Here is a 16,279-nt window from a genome sequence, read left to right as displayed (position 1 = left end):
CATTATTATGATCACGATCAGTGTTGCCAGATCGGGTTGACGATTTCCAGCCCAAAAGCTCACCAAAACCCGCCCACTTCAACAAAAACCAGCCCAAATTTTAACTGCCAAAATAATGAGAATTTTATTGCCATGTCAAGGTTGATAAGGACCATTTTTATCTCTTTAAAAAAAGAATAATGACAAAATAAAATAAAGATAAATCAATTTCACAGGAATATGGATCAAAACAGTCCGAAAATATGCAAATCTTCTTTTCAAAGTGGAAATTAACCGATGACTTTAACCCTTGGAAAAACGCATGCATCATTTTCAATGTCCACAGTAAAAATATGCTAATTTCTGTGCAAAAAGTGCACAATAAAGTGATGAGGAACAATGTAGCTGGCATTTACGTTCATGCACACACCCACGTTTTCTTATTTCAGTTACAATTATATTTAGAAGTCTTCTATTCATCTCTCACCACATGTAATCCACTTAGACTTTTTATCGTGTAACTTATATTTAGGCCACTTTGCCATCGCAATTACTTCAAATGAATAAATGAATAAGCTGCATATTCAAAATCTTGCCCGTTATAGCGCCAAAACCCCGTCACTCACAAGTCATCACATCTCACTAACGTAAAAGACGTAAATTGATTGACAGGTCTCTGTTAAACTAAACCAGTAAGCGTTGCGTTAAGCAAAAATGAGTTGATGACTGCAATACACATTATATTACTGTGATACTTTGAGCTCGAAGGTATTAAAATAACAATCACTAATGATAAAAGCGAAGAAAAAAGCAGCTGATTGGGCGGCTTTTATTTTTTTAAAGCAGCCCAAATTTTGTCTACCCGCCCAATGCGTTATTCTCCGGTCCAAGCCGATCAAAAGAAGCCCAATTGGGCGGAAACCCGCCCAATCTGGCAACACTGATCACGATGTAGATAAGTCTTTGTGTTGCCCTCTGTTGTTTGCAGTAGGCATTGCGTCTGAAGAATGACATTATTTTGATGGTTTATGACTACAGAACAGTTTGTTTGTGTGTGGGTTTATATAAACCTGCTCGTGTTAGGTCTCAGATGCATAAATCAAACACCTTCAGGGAATCTCTGCATTGTCTCGTCCCACACCAGATGTTTCCTCCAGCATTAAAGATTCATAAATGATGATTTACGTGCACCATCACACACCCTAATAGATCAGAGCCGAGTTTGAGACCTGAAACATACTTGATCTCAAGACATTAATCAATAAAAGCCATTGAAACACGCTTTAGTCATCGTGCTGAAGTTCTCCAGTCAGCCAGTTAAATGTAGAGGCCAAAAGAGGAAGAGGAAGAAGCAGACAGTCAGACACACAGGAGGAGGAGCGCTTATTTCTCTAGTTATTTCTCTAGTTATGTCTCTAGTCACACCCTCACCCAAAAAACAGCCAGTCTAGGGCATAAGAAAGGAACTGAGATACTCCGAAAGAGAAAATACAGACAGAGAGAGCCGTAGGAGAGCGTTTTAGAGTCCAACCAATGGCTCCTTGGACAAAAACTAACTCTGAAAGATATGGAGTTGGTGAGTTTTGCTCTTTTTTGTTCGTGCGCATGTAATCCACCTGTGCATTTTGAATGCTTTCTGTCAAGTTGTGTGTGTGTTTGTGTGTTTATGTTTCTGGTGGCCATCGCAGCGGGCGTAGATAGTTGTTTGATTCAGTTCCTGTATCTCAGGATGTGGGCAGACTCAGAGACAGATCAGTCAAGCGGCCCAGCAGTCACTGGACTAAACAGATTGCGGCATTTTATCATTTTGCACTTATTTTGCGTTGAAAATCTGCACATTTCACTTTTATGTCAGTACTGTGGCCTGAACACAGTAAAGCTTGAAATGCTTTGTAAAAATGTGCATCTTTTTGGTTAACATTGGTTAATTAAAGTCTAAAATATAACTTAATGCAACTGAATCAGCTTGAAATCCCTTCAAAAGGGAACTTCTGCACATTTTCACTTTTTACTATGCAGAGGATTCGCTTCTTTAGCCTGTTTGGTGAATGAATGTGCTGTAATGTTTGTTGAAATGTAATAACACAAGCAGCACTGAATTTTTAGAGGAGGCCTGTGTGAAATAAATGCAGAAGCAAGATCTTTTTATTATCTTGATAATTTATTTCTGGACAGCAGTGAGAAATCAGATGTTTTTCCTGAAAAAAGAGACGAGGAATCATCTTTAAAGACTCACTAATATCTTAAAATGAGTTCGTGTTTGCTCAAGATACCAAGTCTGTGAGAAAAAGTCAGAGATTTTAATATGAATTCAAATATTTCTTATGAAATGACCCGCGCTGCTTTTCAAATTCATTTTATAGCTCTATACTGTTATTGTAAGACAGCTATGACTCATTTATGTCAGAGTTATTTTAGTTCACTAACATAAAACGTATATTTACATTATAAAATAAACATTAGATGAATTAAAGTATTCAAATCATAAGCGTATTTTTTTAAAGTTTTATATAAATTATATGAATATAAATATATACTTGTTAATACATGTAAATATTTTCAAAATATATACTGTATGTGTGTGTCTTATATTACATATTATGTACACAAAACGTTTTAATCGCGATTAATCGTTGCCCAGCACTACTTTTTTTTTATTATAGTTAGCAATATTTTTCATTTTTAGTTTAAGTTACTACTAAAAAAACTAAAATTGAAATAAAAATTAATAAAACATTTAAAAAATGTAAATAAACTAAAATCATAATAAACATTTCTCTTGAAATAAAAAAACAAATTGAAATCAATTATTTTAAAAACTTAAAACTTAACTCTTAAAGCAACATATTGTTGCTGATTGTTTATAAAAACCTTGGACATGTTTAAAAAAAAAATGAAAATAAAGACAGAAAATACAAAAATTAAAAGCTATTAAAAAAATTGTGTCTCGGTGATACTATTTGTGTCACTGATTTGTGCTATTTTAGGAATAAGGGAAACGTCTGAGACACAGTTGATCCTTAAATGAAATGCATGTAAGAACACTTCATGCAAATCCCATTGAAATCTCTTTTAATCAACAGAAGCTAATAGTCCAGTGTGTCTATTAGCATGAGCTTGAAATGGTGAAACTGATTAGAATAACTTTAATTAGAGTTATTCATGCATGTAGGATCGACGGAATTGGGGTTATTTTTGTGTGTTCAGTCTTTAAATGAATGCTAAAGTGGTTTGACTTCTGATTGTAGGCGGTGTAGTCAGCATGTTTGTAGCTCAAAGCATGTTTGTTAAAAGAAATTCAGATAATGCACATGCTTAAACTTATTATGAACTTGAAATAAAAGCTGTTTGATCATGTAAATGCATATGCATTGCTTTTGAATGATATTTAAATTGTAAACATGCTGATGGCGGTGTGGATCTGTGTGTGCGGTGTTGCACAGGAAGCTGCTCTGGGAGGAAGTAGGCCAACGAACTCGTACTTGCAGAAATGAACTCTCTCACTCTGTGTGTGCGTTCAAATGTGATGTTCTCCATCTCTGCCTATGCAGTTTAACGTTCAGTGTCACTGATGTTGGCTAAAGTATTAAAGTCTAGCGTTTGTGCTCTAGACATCAATCACAGGACTCTTTTCAAGAGGACAGAGATCGATTGATGTTTCCTTGAAAGCATTAAATAATCTCGTTCTGCTGTTTTGCTAAACATCACTTGAAAAATAAATCCAAACTGTGATTCTCTGTGCATTTTCGTATGCATCTGATGAATTTCATGCAATGATGTTTTCTCTCTTTTCTCTGAAGTTAAGTGGAATTTTGTCGCCAAAGCGGAGAAGCAGTTGTCCCTGGTTATCGGGGACACGGTGCACATACAGGAGTCATGTGAAGGTGAGGTATTCCAGGATATTGCATTTACTTCAATTATGCATGAGGTACAGGCTTTTATACATAGTGATGTACATTGCATTCAAAGTATACACTTGGTCAGTTCATACACTCCCTGGGAATCAAACCCATGACCTTGGTGTTGCTTGCACCATGTTCCACACTGAAGATTTTCTTACTCAGTATTCAGGTCTTTTTTTCCATTGCAAATATTTTAATTATAACATTTTCAACTCCCCTGGTGTTCAAAAATTGGGTACAGCTTCTGTTTTTGGGTTCACCCTGTTGATAAAACCAGCATATGTTGGTTAGGTATGTTTTGAAGCACGGCAGCTGGTTTGAGGTGGACCAGCACACGACAAGCTTAAATCAGATTACAACTAGCTCAGAACCAGCTTAAACCAGCTCAGGACCATCTTGAACCTGCTCATGACCAAGTAAAGACCAGCTTAAACCAGCTCAAACCAGCTGCCATGCTTCAAAACATACCTAACCAGCATATGCTGGATTTTTAAACAAGGTAAACTGAGAATAAGAATATGAAATATGTCAGAACCTTAATAATTCCTATCTCATTTTTGTCTTAGGGGTCTTGATCCACATATATTTGTGCTTTTATTTTGTTGTGACTACTTGTAGTGACTATTTGCTCATTGAGCAACATTTTTTGTACTTAGTGTAAGTAGTATTTATTGCTATTTATACTTTCTCTGCCATTTTATGTCTTTTGGTAAGGGTAAAATGGGTTTCTTACTCATCTTTTCATGGCTAAAACAATCAATAACAAAAATTGAAATCCAACATCTAACAACTAAAAACAACCTTTGCCAATTTTTTTTTTGACTCAACAAGATAGAGGTAGAAGAAACAGTGATTTTTGTTTTGTTTTTGTTTAGTTTTAATTTTCATACGTTCTCATGTACAGTACAGTCAAATCAAAAATTATTCAGACACCAGCTATAATTTTTTGCTGTATTTCTACTAGTGGGTGTAGGACACTATAGTTCATTTATGAAAGTGATTTATTTTCAAGAAGAAATAAATAGTTTAACCAGTATTTTGGGCAGGTTGAAAAAGCAAGTATACAGTTGAGGTCAAAAGTTTACATACACCTTGCAGAATCTGCAACCTTTCCAACAATGACTGTATGTTTTTGAGATTCATCTTTTCACACTGAGGACAACTGAGGGACTTCTATGCAACTATTACAGAAGGTTCAAACAGTGATGCTTCAGACAGGAAGAGCCAAGGGTGTAAACTTTTGAACAGAATGAAGATGTGCATATTTTATGTGCTTATTTTGCCTAAATATTTTTTTTATTTAGTACATTTAGTACTTACATGTTTTCCAGAGGACAAAATAAGTTAAATTTACCCTGGTCTTCAAATTCTTCAAAAAGTTTTCATCCCCTGACTCCTAATGCATTGTGTTTCCTTCTGGAGCTTCAGTGAGCGTTTGAACCTTCTGTAATAGTCGCATATGAGTCCCTCAGTTGTCTTCAATGTTAAAAGATGACACACAGTCATTGCTGGAAAGGGTTCAAATACACAAAAATGCTGAAAAACCAAAGAATTTGTTGGACCTGAAGGAAGAAAAAAAATAACATGCATTTTGTATGATTCCTCTTATTTCGGAAAAGTAATTAACATTTTGCCATTTCTGCAAGGTGTATGTAAACTTTTGAGTTGTCCTCAGTATAAAAAAAGATGGATCTCAAAATAATACAGTCACTTTTGGAAAGGGTTCAATGCACACAAATGCTGAAAAACCAATACCTGAAGGATTTTTTCTGAAGAACAACAGGCAGTTTAACTGTTCAGGACCAACAAGGGACTCATGAACAACTATCACTAAAAAAAAAACAAAAAAACAATAACAACAACAAAAAGTTGTGGATCGTTCAGGTAACAACACAGTATTACGAATCAAGTGTAAACTTTTGAACTTTTTATTATAAATAATTATAAATTATAAATTCAACTATTCACTATTTTCTCTTGTGGACTATATGTAAATGTATTTTATGTGAAATATCTTATTCAGGTCAGTGCTAAATAAGAAATAACATGCATTTTGTATGATCCCTCTTATTTTGGTCAAATAATTAACATTTTGCAGATTCTGCAAGGTGTATGTAAACTTCTGACTTCAACAGTAAGTCAAACTGGCCTCAAAACAACAGGAGATTAAATTAAGATATATTTACTTGAGAAGCAAAACGGGCTAAATTAACCCAGCAAACACAGAATGTTCCTCTATGGTTAGTATTTGGTTCCTGGTTCTAAGAACATTCTTTTTAGGTTTTATTTTTGCATCAAATAACATTCCAAGAGCATTGTAGGGAGGTTATTTTTAAATTACCTAAACAAATAACTTCTCCTAATGATTATTTTTGCAACCATAAAATAATATTCCCAGAATTTATGCGTGTACTGTAAAACAAGACAAAAACACTGAAGTATTAACTCATTTTTCATACTGTTTGAGCAACAGAAATATTCTCATACATTTCCTGAAATATAAACCACTGTTATTGTTTCAGGATGGTATAAAGGTTACGTGATCAAGAACAAAGAGAAGAAAGTGAGTAAACAAATGTGTTTACTTTATAGTGTTTGTATAAGAGCAAAATGTTTTATTCCTAAATATATGACTTGAAGTTCCTCTACTACCTGTTGACTGATTTATTTTGTTCTGTATTTAAGGGAGCATTTCCTGCAAGCTTTATAGTGTTAAAGGAAGTCGTCGTCGAAAAGAGAGGGTGAGTATGTCCTCCTGTCCATTCATCCGTCCATCCATCCATCTCTCCATCCTCTGACCCTTTCTCTGTCTCCTCCCGTAGAGATGAGGAGATCATTATGTCTGCTGAGATGCCGCTGGTGAAGGAGGTGACCACCACACTGAGAGAATGGGGCAGCATCTGGAAACACCTCTATGTGGTGAGACGTTCAGATGTGGGTATTAAAAAAAATAATACTTGGTTCTTTATAGACCAATTCGGTGTTTACAAATAGTCTGTCTGGTGGCAGAAAATGACAGTTTTCAAGTAGCAGTCTATGGAAGCCATGAAATAAGAAGGAAAATTTGAGTTTATATTTAAAAATTCTGACTTTATTCGTGCAATTTCTGGATTTTATCTCACAATTCCGATATGAAAAATCAACTTCTCATTCTCTCTTTTCCCCCCGGATCAGAATCATGAGTTTATATCCCACACTTCTGGCTCCGAACTAGGAGATATAAACTTGCATTTGCAAGAAAAAAGCCAGAATTGTGAGATAAAATAAGTAAATGTAAAATGTTACAGGTTTAAATTTCATACTGTAACTGTATGGTTAATATAATATGTACCCTATGAACTGCATATGTGAATATTATGTAGATATATTGTTTAAATCAAATTTATGCTTTAAAAGTAGAGTAATCATAGCAGGTTTCATCCATGTCTGTCCCTTTAGGTTCAAATGTTGTCTTTGACGCCAGTATTCTATGAAAATGATTTGCATTCCAATTCTGAAATCCAAAGGCACAACAACACATTTTTTTCTCTTATTTCATGGATTTTACCCTTTTCAATCTACTTGTTACCAGTGTTTTTCTGCCACCACAGTGCGCGCAGATGCAAGTGACGTAACCAGGGTGTGATTTGCCGGGGGAGGAGGGGGATTTCCCCCCTCTGGTCTATGCATCCCTGCCTCTTCTGAATTATATGTGCTTTAAAATCCCGTTCTGAATCAAATGATTCACAGTAGGTGCTTTGAATTCCCGTTCTGATTCAAATGATTCGCAATACGTGCTTTAAAATACCGTTCTGAATCAAATGATTCGCCATATGCGCTTTGAAGTCCCATTCTGAATCAAATAATTTACGGTGCGCGCTTTGAATTCCTGTTCTGATTCAAATGATTCGCAATACGCGCTTTAAAATACCGTTCTGAATCAAATGATTCACAGTACACGCTTTGAATTCCCGTTCTGATTCAAATGATTCGCAATACGTGCTTTAAAATTCCGTTCTAAATCAAATGATTCGCCATATGCGTTTTGAAGTCCCATTCTGAATCAAATGACTCACAGTACACGCTTTGAATTCCCGTTCTGATTCAAATGATTCGCAATACATGCTTTAAAATTCCGTTCTAAATCAAATTATTTGCCATATGTGCTTTGAAGTCCCATTCTGAATCAAATAATTTACGGTGCGTGCTTTGAATTCCTGTTCTGATTCAAATGATTCGCAATACGTGCTTTAAAATCCCGTTCTGAATCAAATGATTTGCCATATGTGCTTTGAAGTCCCATTCTGAATCAAATAATTTACGGTGCGCGCTTTGAATTCCCGTTCTGATTCAAATGATTCGCAATACATGCTTTAAAATTCCGTTCTAAATCAAATGATTTGCCATATGTGCTTTGAAGTCCCATTCTGAATCAAATAATTTACGGTAGGCGCTTTGAATTCCTGTTCTGATTCAAATGATTCGCAATACGTGCTTTAAAATCCCGTTCTGAATCAAATGATTCACGGTAGGCCCTTTGAATTCCTGTTCTGATTCAAATGATTCGCAATACGTGCTTTAAAATACCGTTCTGAATCAACTGATTCACAGTACACGCTTTGAATTCCCCTTCTGATTCAAATGATTTGCAGTACACGCTTTGAATTCCCGTTCTAAATCAAATGATTCGCAATACATGCTTTAAAATTCCGTTCTGAATCAAATGACTCACAGTACACGCTTTGAATTCCCATTCTGAATCAAATAATTTACGGTGCGCGCTTTGAATTCCTCTTCTGATTCAAATGATTCGCAATAAGCGCTTTAAAATCCCGTTCTGATTCAAATGATTCGCAATACGTGCTTTAAAATTCCGTTCTAAATCAAATGATTCGCCATATGCGTTTTGAAGTCCCATTCTGAATCAAATGACTCACAGTACACGCTTTGAATTCCCATTCTGATTCAAATGATTCGCAATACATGCTTTAAAATTCCGTTCTAAATCAAATGATTCGCCATATGTGCTTTGAATTCCCATTCTGAATCAAATAATTTACGGTGCGCGCTTTGAATTCCTCTTCTGATTCAAATGATTTGCAATAAGCGCTTTAAAATCCCGTTCTGAATCAAATGATTTGCAATACGCGCTTTAAAATCCCGTTCTGATTCAAATGATTCGCAATACGCGCTTTAAAATCCCTTTCTGAATCAAATGATTCGCCATACACACTTTAAAGGGGTCATCGGATGCAAAACTAACTTTTCCATGTTGTTTGAACATTAATGTGTGTTGGTAGTTTGTGTACACAACCACCCTACAATGATAAAAATCCATCCAGTGGTATTGTTTTAATCTTTAAAGGTCCCATATTGTCAAAATCGAAATTTCCTGGCTTTTTTCATGATAACTGAGGTCTAGGGGCTATGTAACTACCATATGAGTTTCAAAACAGTCAATCCGCAGTAAACTGCACACAGCCTGCTTAAAGTAGCTGTTCATTTTCACGAGCCGCTGTGACTTCCGTAACGATGTGACGTCCGATCTACTCAGTCACCGCCTTCAGTCACCACCCCAGCACCAACCACCGTCCCACCCTCCTTTTGTCGAACCCAGACAACATCGCGTCCATAACATTGCTAAGCAACAACAACACGGAAACTAATCTAGAAAACCCTGTTCAGTCGATAGATGTCGAAACTACATCATTGCACAGGCTTCAGAACAACGTGAATATAAGAGACCAGTGGCACGTCAACTTCAGCCTCTTTCACACAGCGATTCCGGTAAATACACGGATAATGTGTCCCATGATTTGTTCCGGAATTGTTTAATTTGGTTCATTCACAGTTGTTTTCCAGAATCTGTGTGTGCTTTACACACAACCCATAAAGACATGTGACGTTTGGATGTGAGGTGTAATGCGACGCGTACGTTTCACTAAACTGAAACTAACCTGATGAACAATCTGTGCTTCAGCGCTGATAGTGAGGAGCTGGCTCTGCCTGATCGCCGCTTCATTCCACTTTGCACGTATTTTTTCGTTGTGAAGAGTCGCAGGGTAACGTGCATCATCACTACAACACTGCCTTTATGGTTCTGGCTTTTGTTCACACAGCGCTCGTTCCCGTAATTTTCCAGAATCAGCGCGCATTGTGAAAGGGGCTTTACTAAAGCAACAGTTATGTAGCTTACTGCATTCGGTGTTTGAAAAAGAAAAAAACATTAATGATCATTCTAAAATATCTTGTTGAGTATCAGCAGGCTAGGCTCTCTCTATGGCTCTGGGTTCGGCTACAACGATACATGACCGTAGTTACCTGTGATTGGCCTGGCTGTGCGTCACTCAGAAAACAACAGGCCAATCAGAAGAGAGGCTCATGAATATTAATTAGATGGGCCAAAATCGACCTGTTTTTGACAGAGCTCCTAAAAAAGGAGCTGTAAAAATATATTGAGATGGATTTTGGCACTTATACCGCAAATATATATTCTTAAGGACATCAACAACTAAAATAAACCTCCAGAAATGTGTACAATATGGGACCTTTAAAAGTAATATCCCCTTTTTAAAATCAGGTCATTCTCAGCTTCTTGTCGTTGTGACGAAACACAATTGATTGACATGAGCGTCTTACCTTAGACCCGCCCTCACCGAGCTGAAACAGTCCGAATACGATTGCCATTGTGTGACTCAGGTGCAGAGGAAGACTCTAATTGAGCGATTGAGGTGTTCTGTTGTTGGATGTAATAATGAACACAGCGGTCGTCATTTACTGAAGATGCAGAGGAAAACGTTACTTTCACTTTTAAAAGGAAAGCGCGATCCTTGTCTGCATATGCCATTGTTTTCATTCGAATAATTCCTGATGCAGCTTCACCCACAGCAGAAGTGAATATAAAGATTTTTTATGCAACTTTGTGAATGGCCTTTCTTAATAATGTGCTTGTTGGCAAGTTTCGCCGCTAAATGCGGCTAAAGTAAACATTATATGTCTCTTAATCCCAGAGAGGGGCGGGACGAGCAGAGCTTGGTAGCATTTAAAGGGGCCTTGTCTTAAAATGAGTTGAGTTTTATCAGAGCTGATTTTGACAAGGTAAAAGGCTGGTTTTTTTACACTATTATTGAGAATTTTTAACAAAAGTATGTTATAGACTTTTCATTAAGACCCTAAAGAGTCATATGAACTTGTGGAAAATGGGCATCCGATGACCCCTTTAAAATCCTGTTCTGAATCAAATGATTCGGCATATGCGCTTTGAGGTCCCATTCTGAATCAAATGATTTGCGATAAGATTTGAGCTCTTCAAAACAGTGAATCATTTTGCAATGCGGTCGTTTACTGATTCCGAGTTTCAAAAAGCTCGGTTGATACTGTGTTCTTTACTCGCTTTCTCTATATAATTTATTCGTTGTTTGAAATTAAATCGTCACAATTAATAGGCTTAGCTTACAATGTTTTTATGAAATTGTGATCACGTTAGACAAAGTTTCTGTTGTATTAAAGACATTTCATGATATGACACTCATTATCTGGTACTTGCCTAAAAAGACGGGTATATAATGTGCATTGTTAACAGATTACCCTAACTCTAGGTTACTTAGGCTATAGGGGACTGTGGGGCAAAATCTAACACTTTTTGAATTTCTCATTTTGTTTTAATCCATGTGGAGTTCAGAGTATAATTTTAATTTAATTTCACACTTGTACAGATATGTCACTTTGTTTCATGAATACAGTGTATTTTTGTTATTTACCTCAAAAGAAAGGAAGTGAAATGTTCTGAGGGGCACGTTGTAACATTACCATATGACAGCTTAAAATGTTATCTGGTCGAATGAAAAAAATCTACACAACAAACTATAATATTTTGTCAATAAAATTTAATTATTAACTTTTTCAAATAAAATAACGGCATTTTTTAAGAATAAAAAATAATCTAATTTTGGAGTTTGAAGATGAACATATTGCAGCTACTGTATGCATGGGACGGCCCTGATCGCAACACACCGCTACAGTATAGTTCAAAACAATGTGCACAAATAGATGAAACACATTTAGACATTCAGAAAAACACGTCACTCCCTCCACACACAGCACTCATAGAAAACGCGACAAATAAACAAGCCAAAATGCTTTACATTTCTTGAAATAATAATTTCTGAATATTAAACATCACCTGTCAGTCTTTATTCACCTGTTTCTTGTGGTTTCGTATTAAAATCCTTAAAAGTAAATGGCGTAAATTACATCACTAATGTCATAGAATAGCATTGTAACGCAGTGTTACAACTTTCACCATCTGTGTGACTCGAATTTAAAACTAGTCAGTGTCTTCTGCTGGTTTGCAAAGCACTAATAAACTATCTAAACTAATAAATAACAGATTGGAGATTAAAATAATAGCAGATTTGTCTCGTTTTAAATGAATACTAAAAACAGATGAAAAATTTACTTTAGCCAGATATTTACTTTTACTATGGTAAAATAACTATTCAGTGATATCTTCAAAATACTTTTGAATTTTGGCACACTTTTTTCACTGTATAGTGTAGAATCGCACCCTGGACGTAACTGTGACGTCTACTCCAAATTGGTCTATTAGAATCAGTGGTTCTGTGAAGAACCTTTAACATCTATGGAATCTTTCTCTTCCACAAAAAGTTCTTTCGATTTTTAAAATGTCCTTCACACTGAGAAAAAATGGTTATTTTATGAGCTGTTCACTGAGAGGTTCTTTGGGGAACCAAAAATGGATAAAACTTCCTTTTGGATGCTTTATTTTTAAGAGTGTAGTGATATTATTCTTGCAGTATGCATGCTGTGCTCAGTATGGGAGTTTTCTGTATTGCGTGACCTGACAGAATGTGCAGTGTAGAGCACATTTGAAGCACTTCACAGTATGTGACATACTATATCCCACAAAGTGACCTTTCATTCTTAGTGTGATGTATAAAGTGACAACAGCCACGACGTTAAAGTCAAAATGAAATCAGAAGTGACATGGTTTACTTCCTGGTCTTGTTGTGAACGATCTTCAGTGTCACATGATCCTTCAGAAATCATTCTAATATGCTGATTTATTGTCAGTGTTGGTAACAGTTGTGCTGCTTAACGTTTTTTTTTTTTTTTAAACCTGTGATATTTTTTAGTAGGATTCTTTAATGAATAAAATGTTGAAAAGGACAACGTTTATTTAAAATAGAAATCTTTTGTTACAATATACACTATTGTTTAAAGTTTGGGGTCAGTACATTTTTTCTTTCTTTCTTTTTTTAAGCAAGGATGTGTTAAAACTGATAGTAAAGACTTATAATGTTAGAAAAGGTTTCTATTTTGAATAAATGCTGCTGTTTTAAACTTTTTATTTATCAAAGAATCCTGAAAAAGGCATCACAGGTTGCAAAAAAATATTAAGCATCACAACATTTCCATCATTAATAATAAATCAGCATATTAGAATGATTTTCTAAAGGTTAATTTGACACTGAAGATAATGTAGATAATGGTTAATGAAAATTCAGCTTTGCATCACGGAAATAAATTATATTTTAAAGTATATTAAATTGTCATTTTGTTGAATAGAATTTCTGTTATGTTGAAAAAAGGAAATAAATGTCCTCTTTAGCTGATCTCAAATTTGGAAAAACATACAGTGTCTCACAAAAGTGAGTACACCCCTCACATTTTAGCAACCATTTTAGTATATCTTCTCAAGGGACAATACTATAGAAATGAAACTTGAATATATTTTAGAGTAGTCAATGTTCAGCTTGTATAGCAGTATAGATTTACTGTCCTCTGAAAATAACTCAACATACAGCCATTATTGTCAAAATAGCAAAACCTCATTTCCTATTCATCATGTTAATGTTTTTGTCTGCTAGACAGGACCATGCAAACTTGTGTATCTTGTATTAGAGCAGTTAAAATTAGGTGCTTTAAGTACAGTTCTCTCATACTTACCACTAGATGTTCAACATGGCGCCTCATGGCAAAGAACTCTCTGAAGATTTGAGAACTAGAATTGTTGTTCTCCACAAAGGTGGCCAAGACTATTAGCGGTTCAGTAACACCCTGAAACTGAGTTAGAGTACAGTGGCCAGGATCATATAGAGTTTTTCCAAGACTGGTTCTCTTCAGAATAGGCCTCGCAAGGGTTGATCAATGAAGTTGAGCACTCGTTCTGTAGGTCAGGTGTAGAACCTGGCTTCAAAAAATGGATGCATGAGTGCTGGCAGCATTGCTTTAAAGGTTGCAGAAGTAGAAGGTCAGCTTGTCATAGGCGTTGTCCCAGAACAAAGCCTCATCTCACAAGAAAGCCCGCAAACAGTTTGCTGAAGACAACATGTCCAAGAGCATGAATTACTGGAACCATGTCCTGTGGTCTGATGAGACTATAAGATAAACTTGTTACCATGAAATTGTCTTGTCTACAGTCAAGCATGGTGGTGGTAGCATCATGGTCTGGGGCTGCATGAGTGCTGCTGGTACTGGGGAGCTGCAGTTCATTGAGAAAAACATGGATTCCATTATGTATTGTACATTCTGAAGCAGAACATGATGCCTTCCCTCCAGAAACTAGGCCGAATGGCAGTTTTCCAACATGATAATGACCCCAAACACACCACCAAGATGATAGCAGCCTTGCTGAGGAAACCGAAGGTGAAGGTGATGGGGTGGCCAAGTATGTCTCCAGACCTGAACCCCATTAAGCACCTGTGGGGCGTCCTGAGGTGGAAGGTGGAGAAGCACCATGTGTCTAACATCCAGCAGCTCCGTGATCTCATTATAAAAGAAGTGGAAGAGGATCCCAGCAACAGTCAGTGCAGATCTGGTCAATTCCATGCCCAGGATAATTAAGGCAGTGCTAGATAACAATGGTGCTAACACAATATATTGACACTTAGGGTGTACTCACTTTTGTTGCCAGCTATTTTAACAACAGTGGCTGTATGTTGAGTTATTTTCAGGGGTTAGTAAATCTATACTGCTATACAAGCTGCACATTGACTACTCTTAAATATATCCAAATTTCATTTCTATAATATTGTCCCTTGAGAAGATATACTAGAATTGTTTCTGAAATGTGAGGGGTGTACTCACTTTTGTAAGATACTGTATATCCAAATGAAAACCGCATTATGAAAGTAAATGCGATGTGAGTGCCATGTCATCTGATCACTGACAGAAGTTAAATCATGAAATAAAATTACAAATTAAATTAAATAATTGTATGAAATAATTAAAATAAAATTTCCGACATGATACCTGGACGTCACTCAGAGTTAAACATACTGCGGTCTAAAGTCATGGAGGTCTTGATTAAATAGATAGTTCACCCAAAAATGAAAATTCTGTCGTTAAATTAGCCTACTCACCGTCATGTCGTTCCAAACCCGAAGGAACATTTTTGTAACACAAATGAAGATATTTTTGATGAAATCAGAGAGCCACATCAGTGGTTCAACCATAATGTTACAAAGCTACATGAATATTTTTTGTGTGCAAAGATAATAATATAATGACCTTGCGCACAATATTCTTGTAGCTTCAAAACATTACGGTTGAACCACTGATGTCACGTGGATTATTTTAACAATGTTCTTACTACTTTTCTGGTTCTTGAACGTGTCAGTTGCGTTGCTGTCTGTCAGGGTCAGAAAGCTCTTGGATTTCATCAAAAATATCTTCATTTGTGTTCTGAAGATGAACAAATGTCTCACGTGTTTGGAACGACAAGAGGGTGAGTAATTAATAACAGAGCTTTCATTTTTGAGTGATCTATCCCTTTAAGTCAAATATGCAAATAATAAGTCCAAATAAATGTGCACAACCTGAACTTGTCACCAGTCAGTGTTTGTCTTTGTTTCCATCAGTCTAGTAAGAAGGAGCGCTTCAGTCAGGTGCAGCGGCTGATGTGGGATCTGATGGAGTGGCGTTCACAGCTCCTATCTGGGACGCTGCCGAGTGACGAGTTCAAGGAGCTCAAACAGAAAGTCACCTCAAAGATCGACTATGGAAATAAGTACGTATTTCATCGTACTGTATACCTATTCCACTTGTGTGCATGCCTGTATACTGTACATGTTTGATTATGGTAATATAAGCCATGCATACATTCATATCCTATATCATGCATCAGTATATGAATGTGATCATACAGTACCTTCACTGTACCATACAAACACACATCTGATAAAGCATATAAAGTAATATGATCCAGTCAGCGGGTGTAATTCCTCTTCAGAGCTTTAGTGGCTTGCTCTAGGCTGTTGTTAATGGATTAGTTAACTGCCATTTGTACATTATCATTAAGGAATTAATTACCAAACCTGAAGGGGATTAAAATGTCTTTCTGACACCTGAATGTTAATGAATGACTGTGAGGAAAAAACTCCCTCACCACTTGTCAT

General features: G+C 36.2%; 1 protein-coding gene across 1 annotated transcript in view; it reads left to right on the top strand.

The window, feature by feature from the left end:
- Positions 1 to 1,420: 1,420 nt before the first annotated feature.
- The window catches only part of dock2-like (dedicator of cytokinesis protein 2), an 86,484-nt gene continuing 71,625 nt past the window's right edge, over positions 1,421 to 16,279 (top strand). The window contains exons 1-6 of the mRNA XM_073820184.1: positions 1,421 to 1,555; positions 3,780 to 3,863; positions 6,404 to 6,444; positions 6,567 to 6,622; positions 6,704 to 6,800; positions 15,743 to 15,891. Coding sequence (XP_073676285.1) covers positions 1,513 to 1,555; positions 3,780 to 3,863; positions 6,404 to 6,444; positions 6,567 to 6,622; positions 6,704 to 6,800; positions 15,743 to 15,891 — 470 coding nt within the window. The 5' untranslated portion in view covers positions 1,421 to 1,512. The remainder of the gene's footprint in view (positions 1,556 to 3,779; positions 3,864 to 6,403; positions 6,445 to 6,566; positions 6,623 to 6,703; positions 6,801 to 15,742; positions 15,892 to 16,279) is intronic.

The sequence above is a fragment of the Garra rufa genome, chromosome 16, assembly GCF_049309525.1.
Source record: "Garra rufa chromosome 16, GarRuf1.0, whole genome shotgun sequence".
In the NCBI taxonomy this organism is placed as follows: Eukaryota; Metazoa; Chordata; class Actinopteri; order Cypriniformes; family Cyprinidae; genus Garra; species Garra rufa.
The sequence above is the reverse complement of the archived record's forward strand: the minus strand, read 5'-3'. Positions and strand labels throughout refer to the sequence as shown.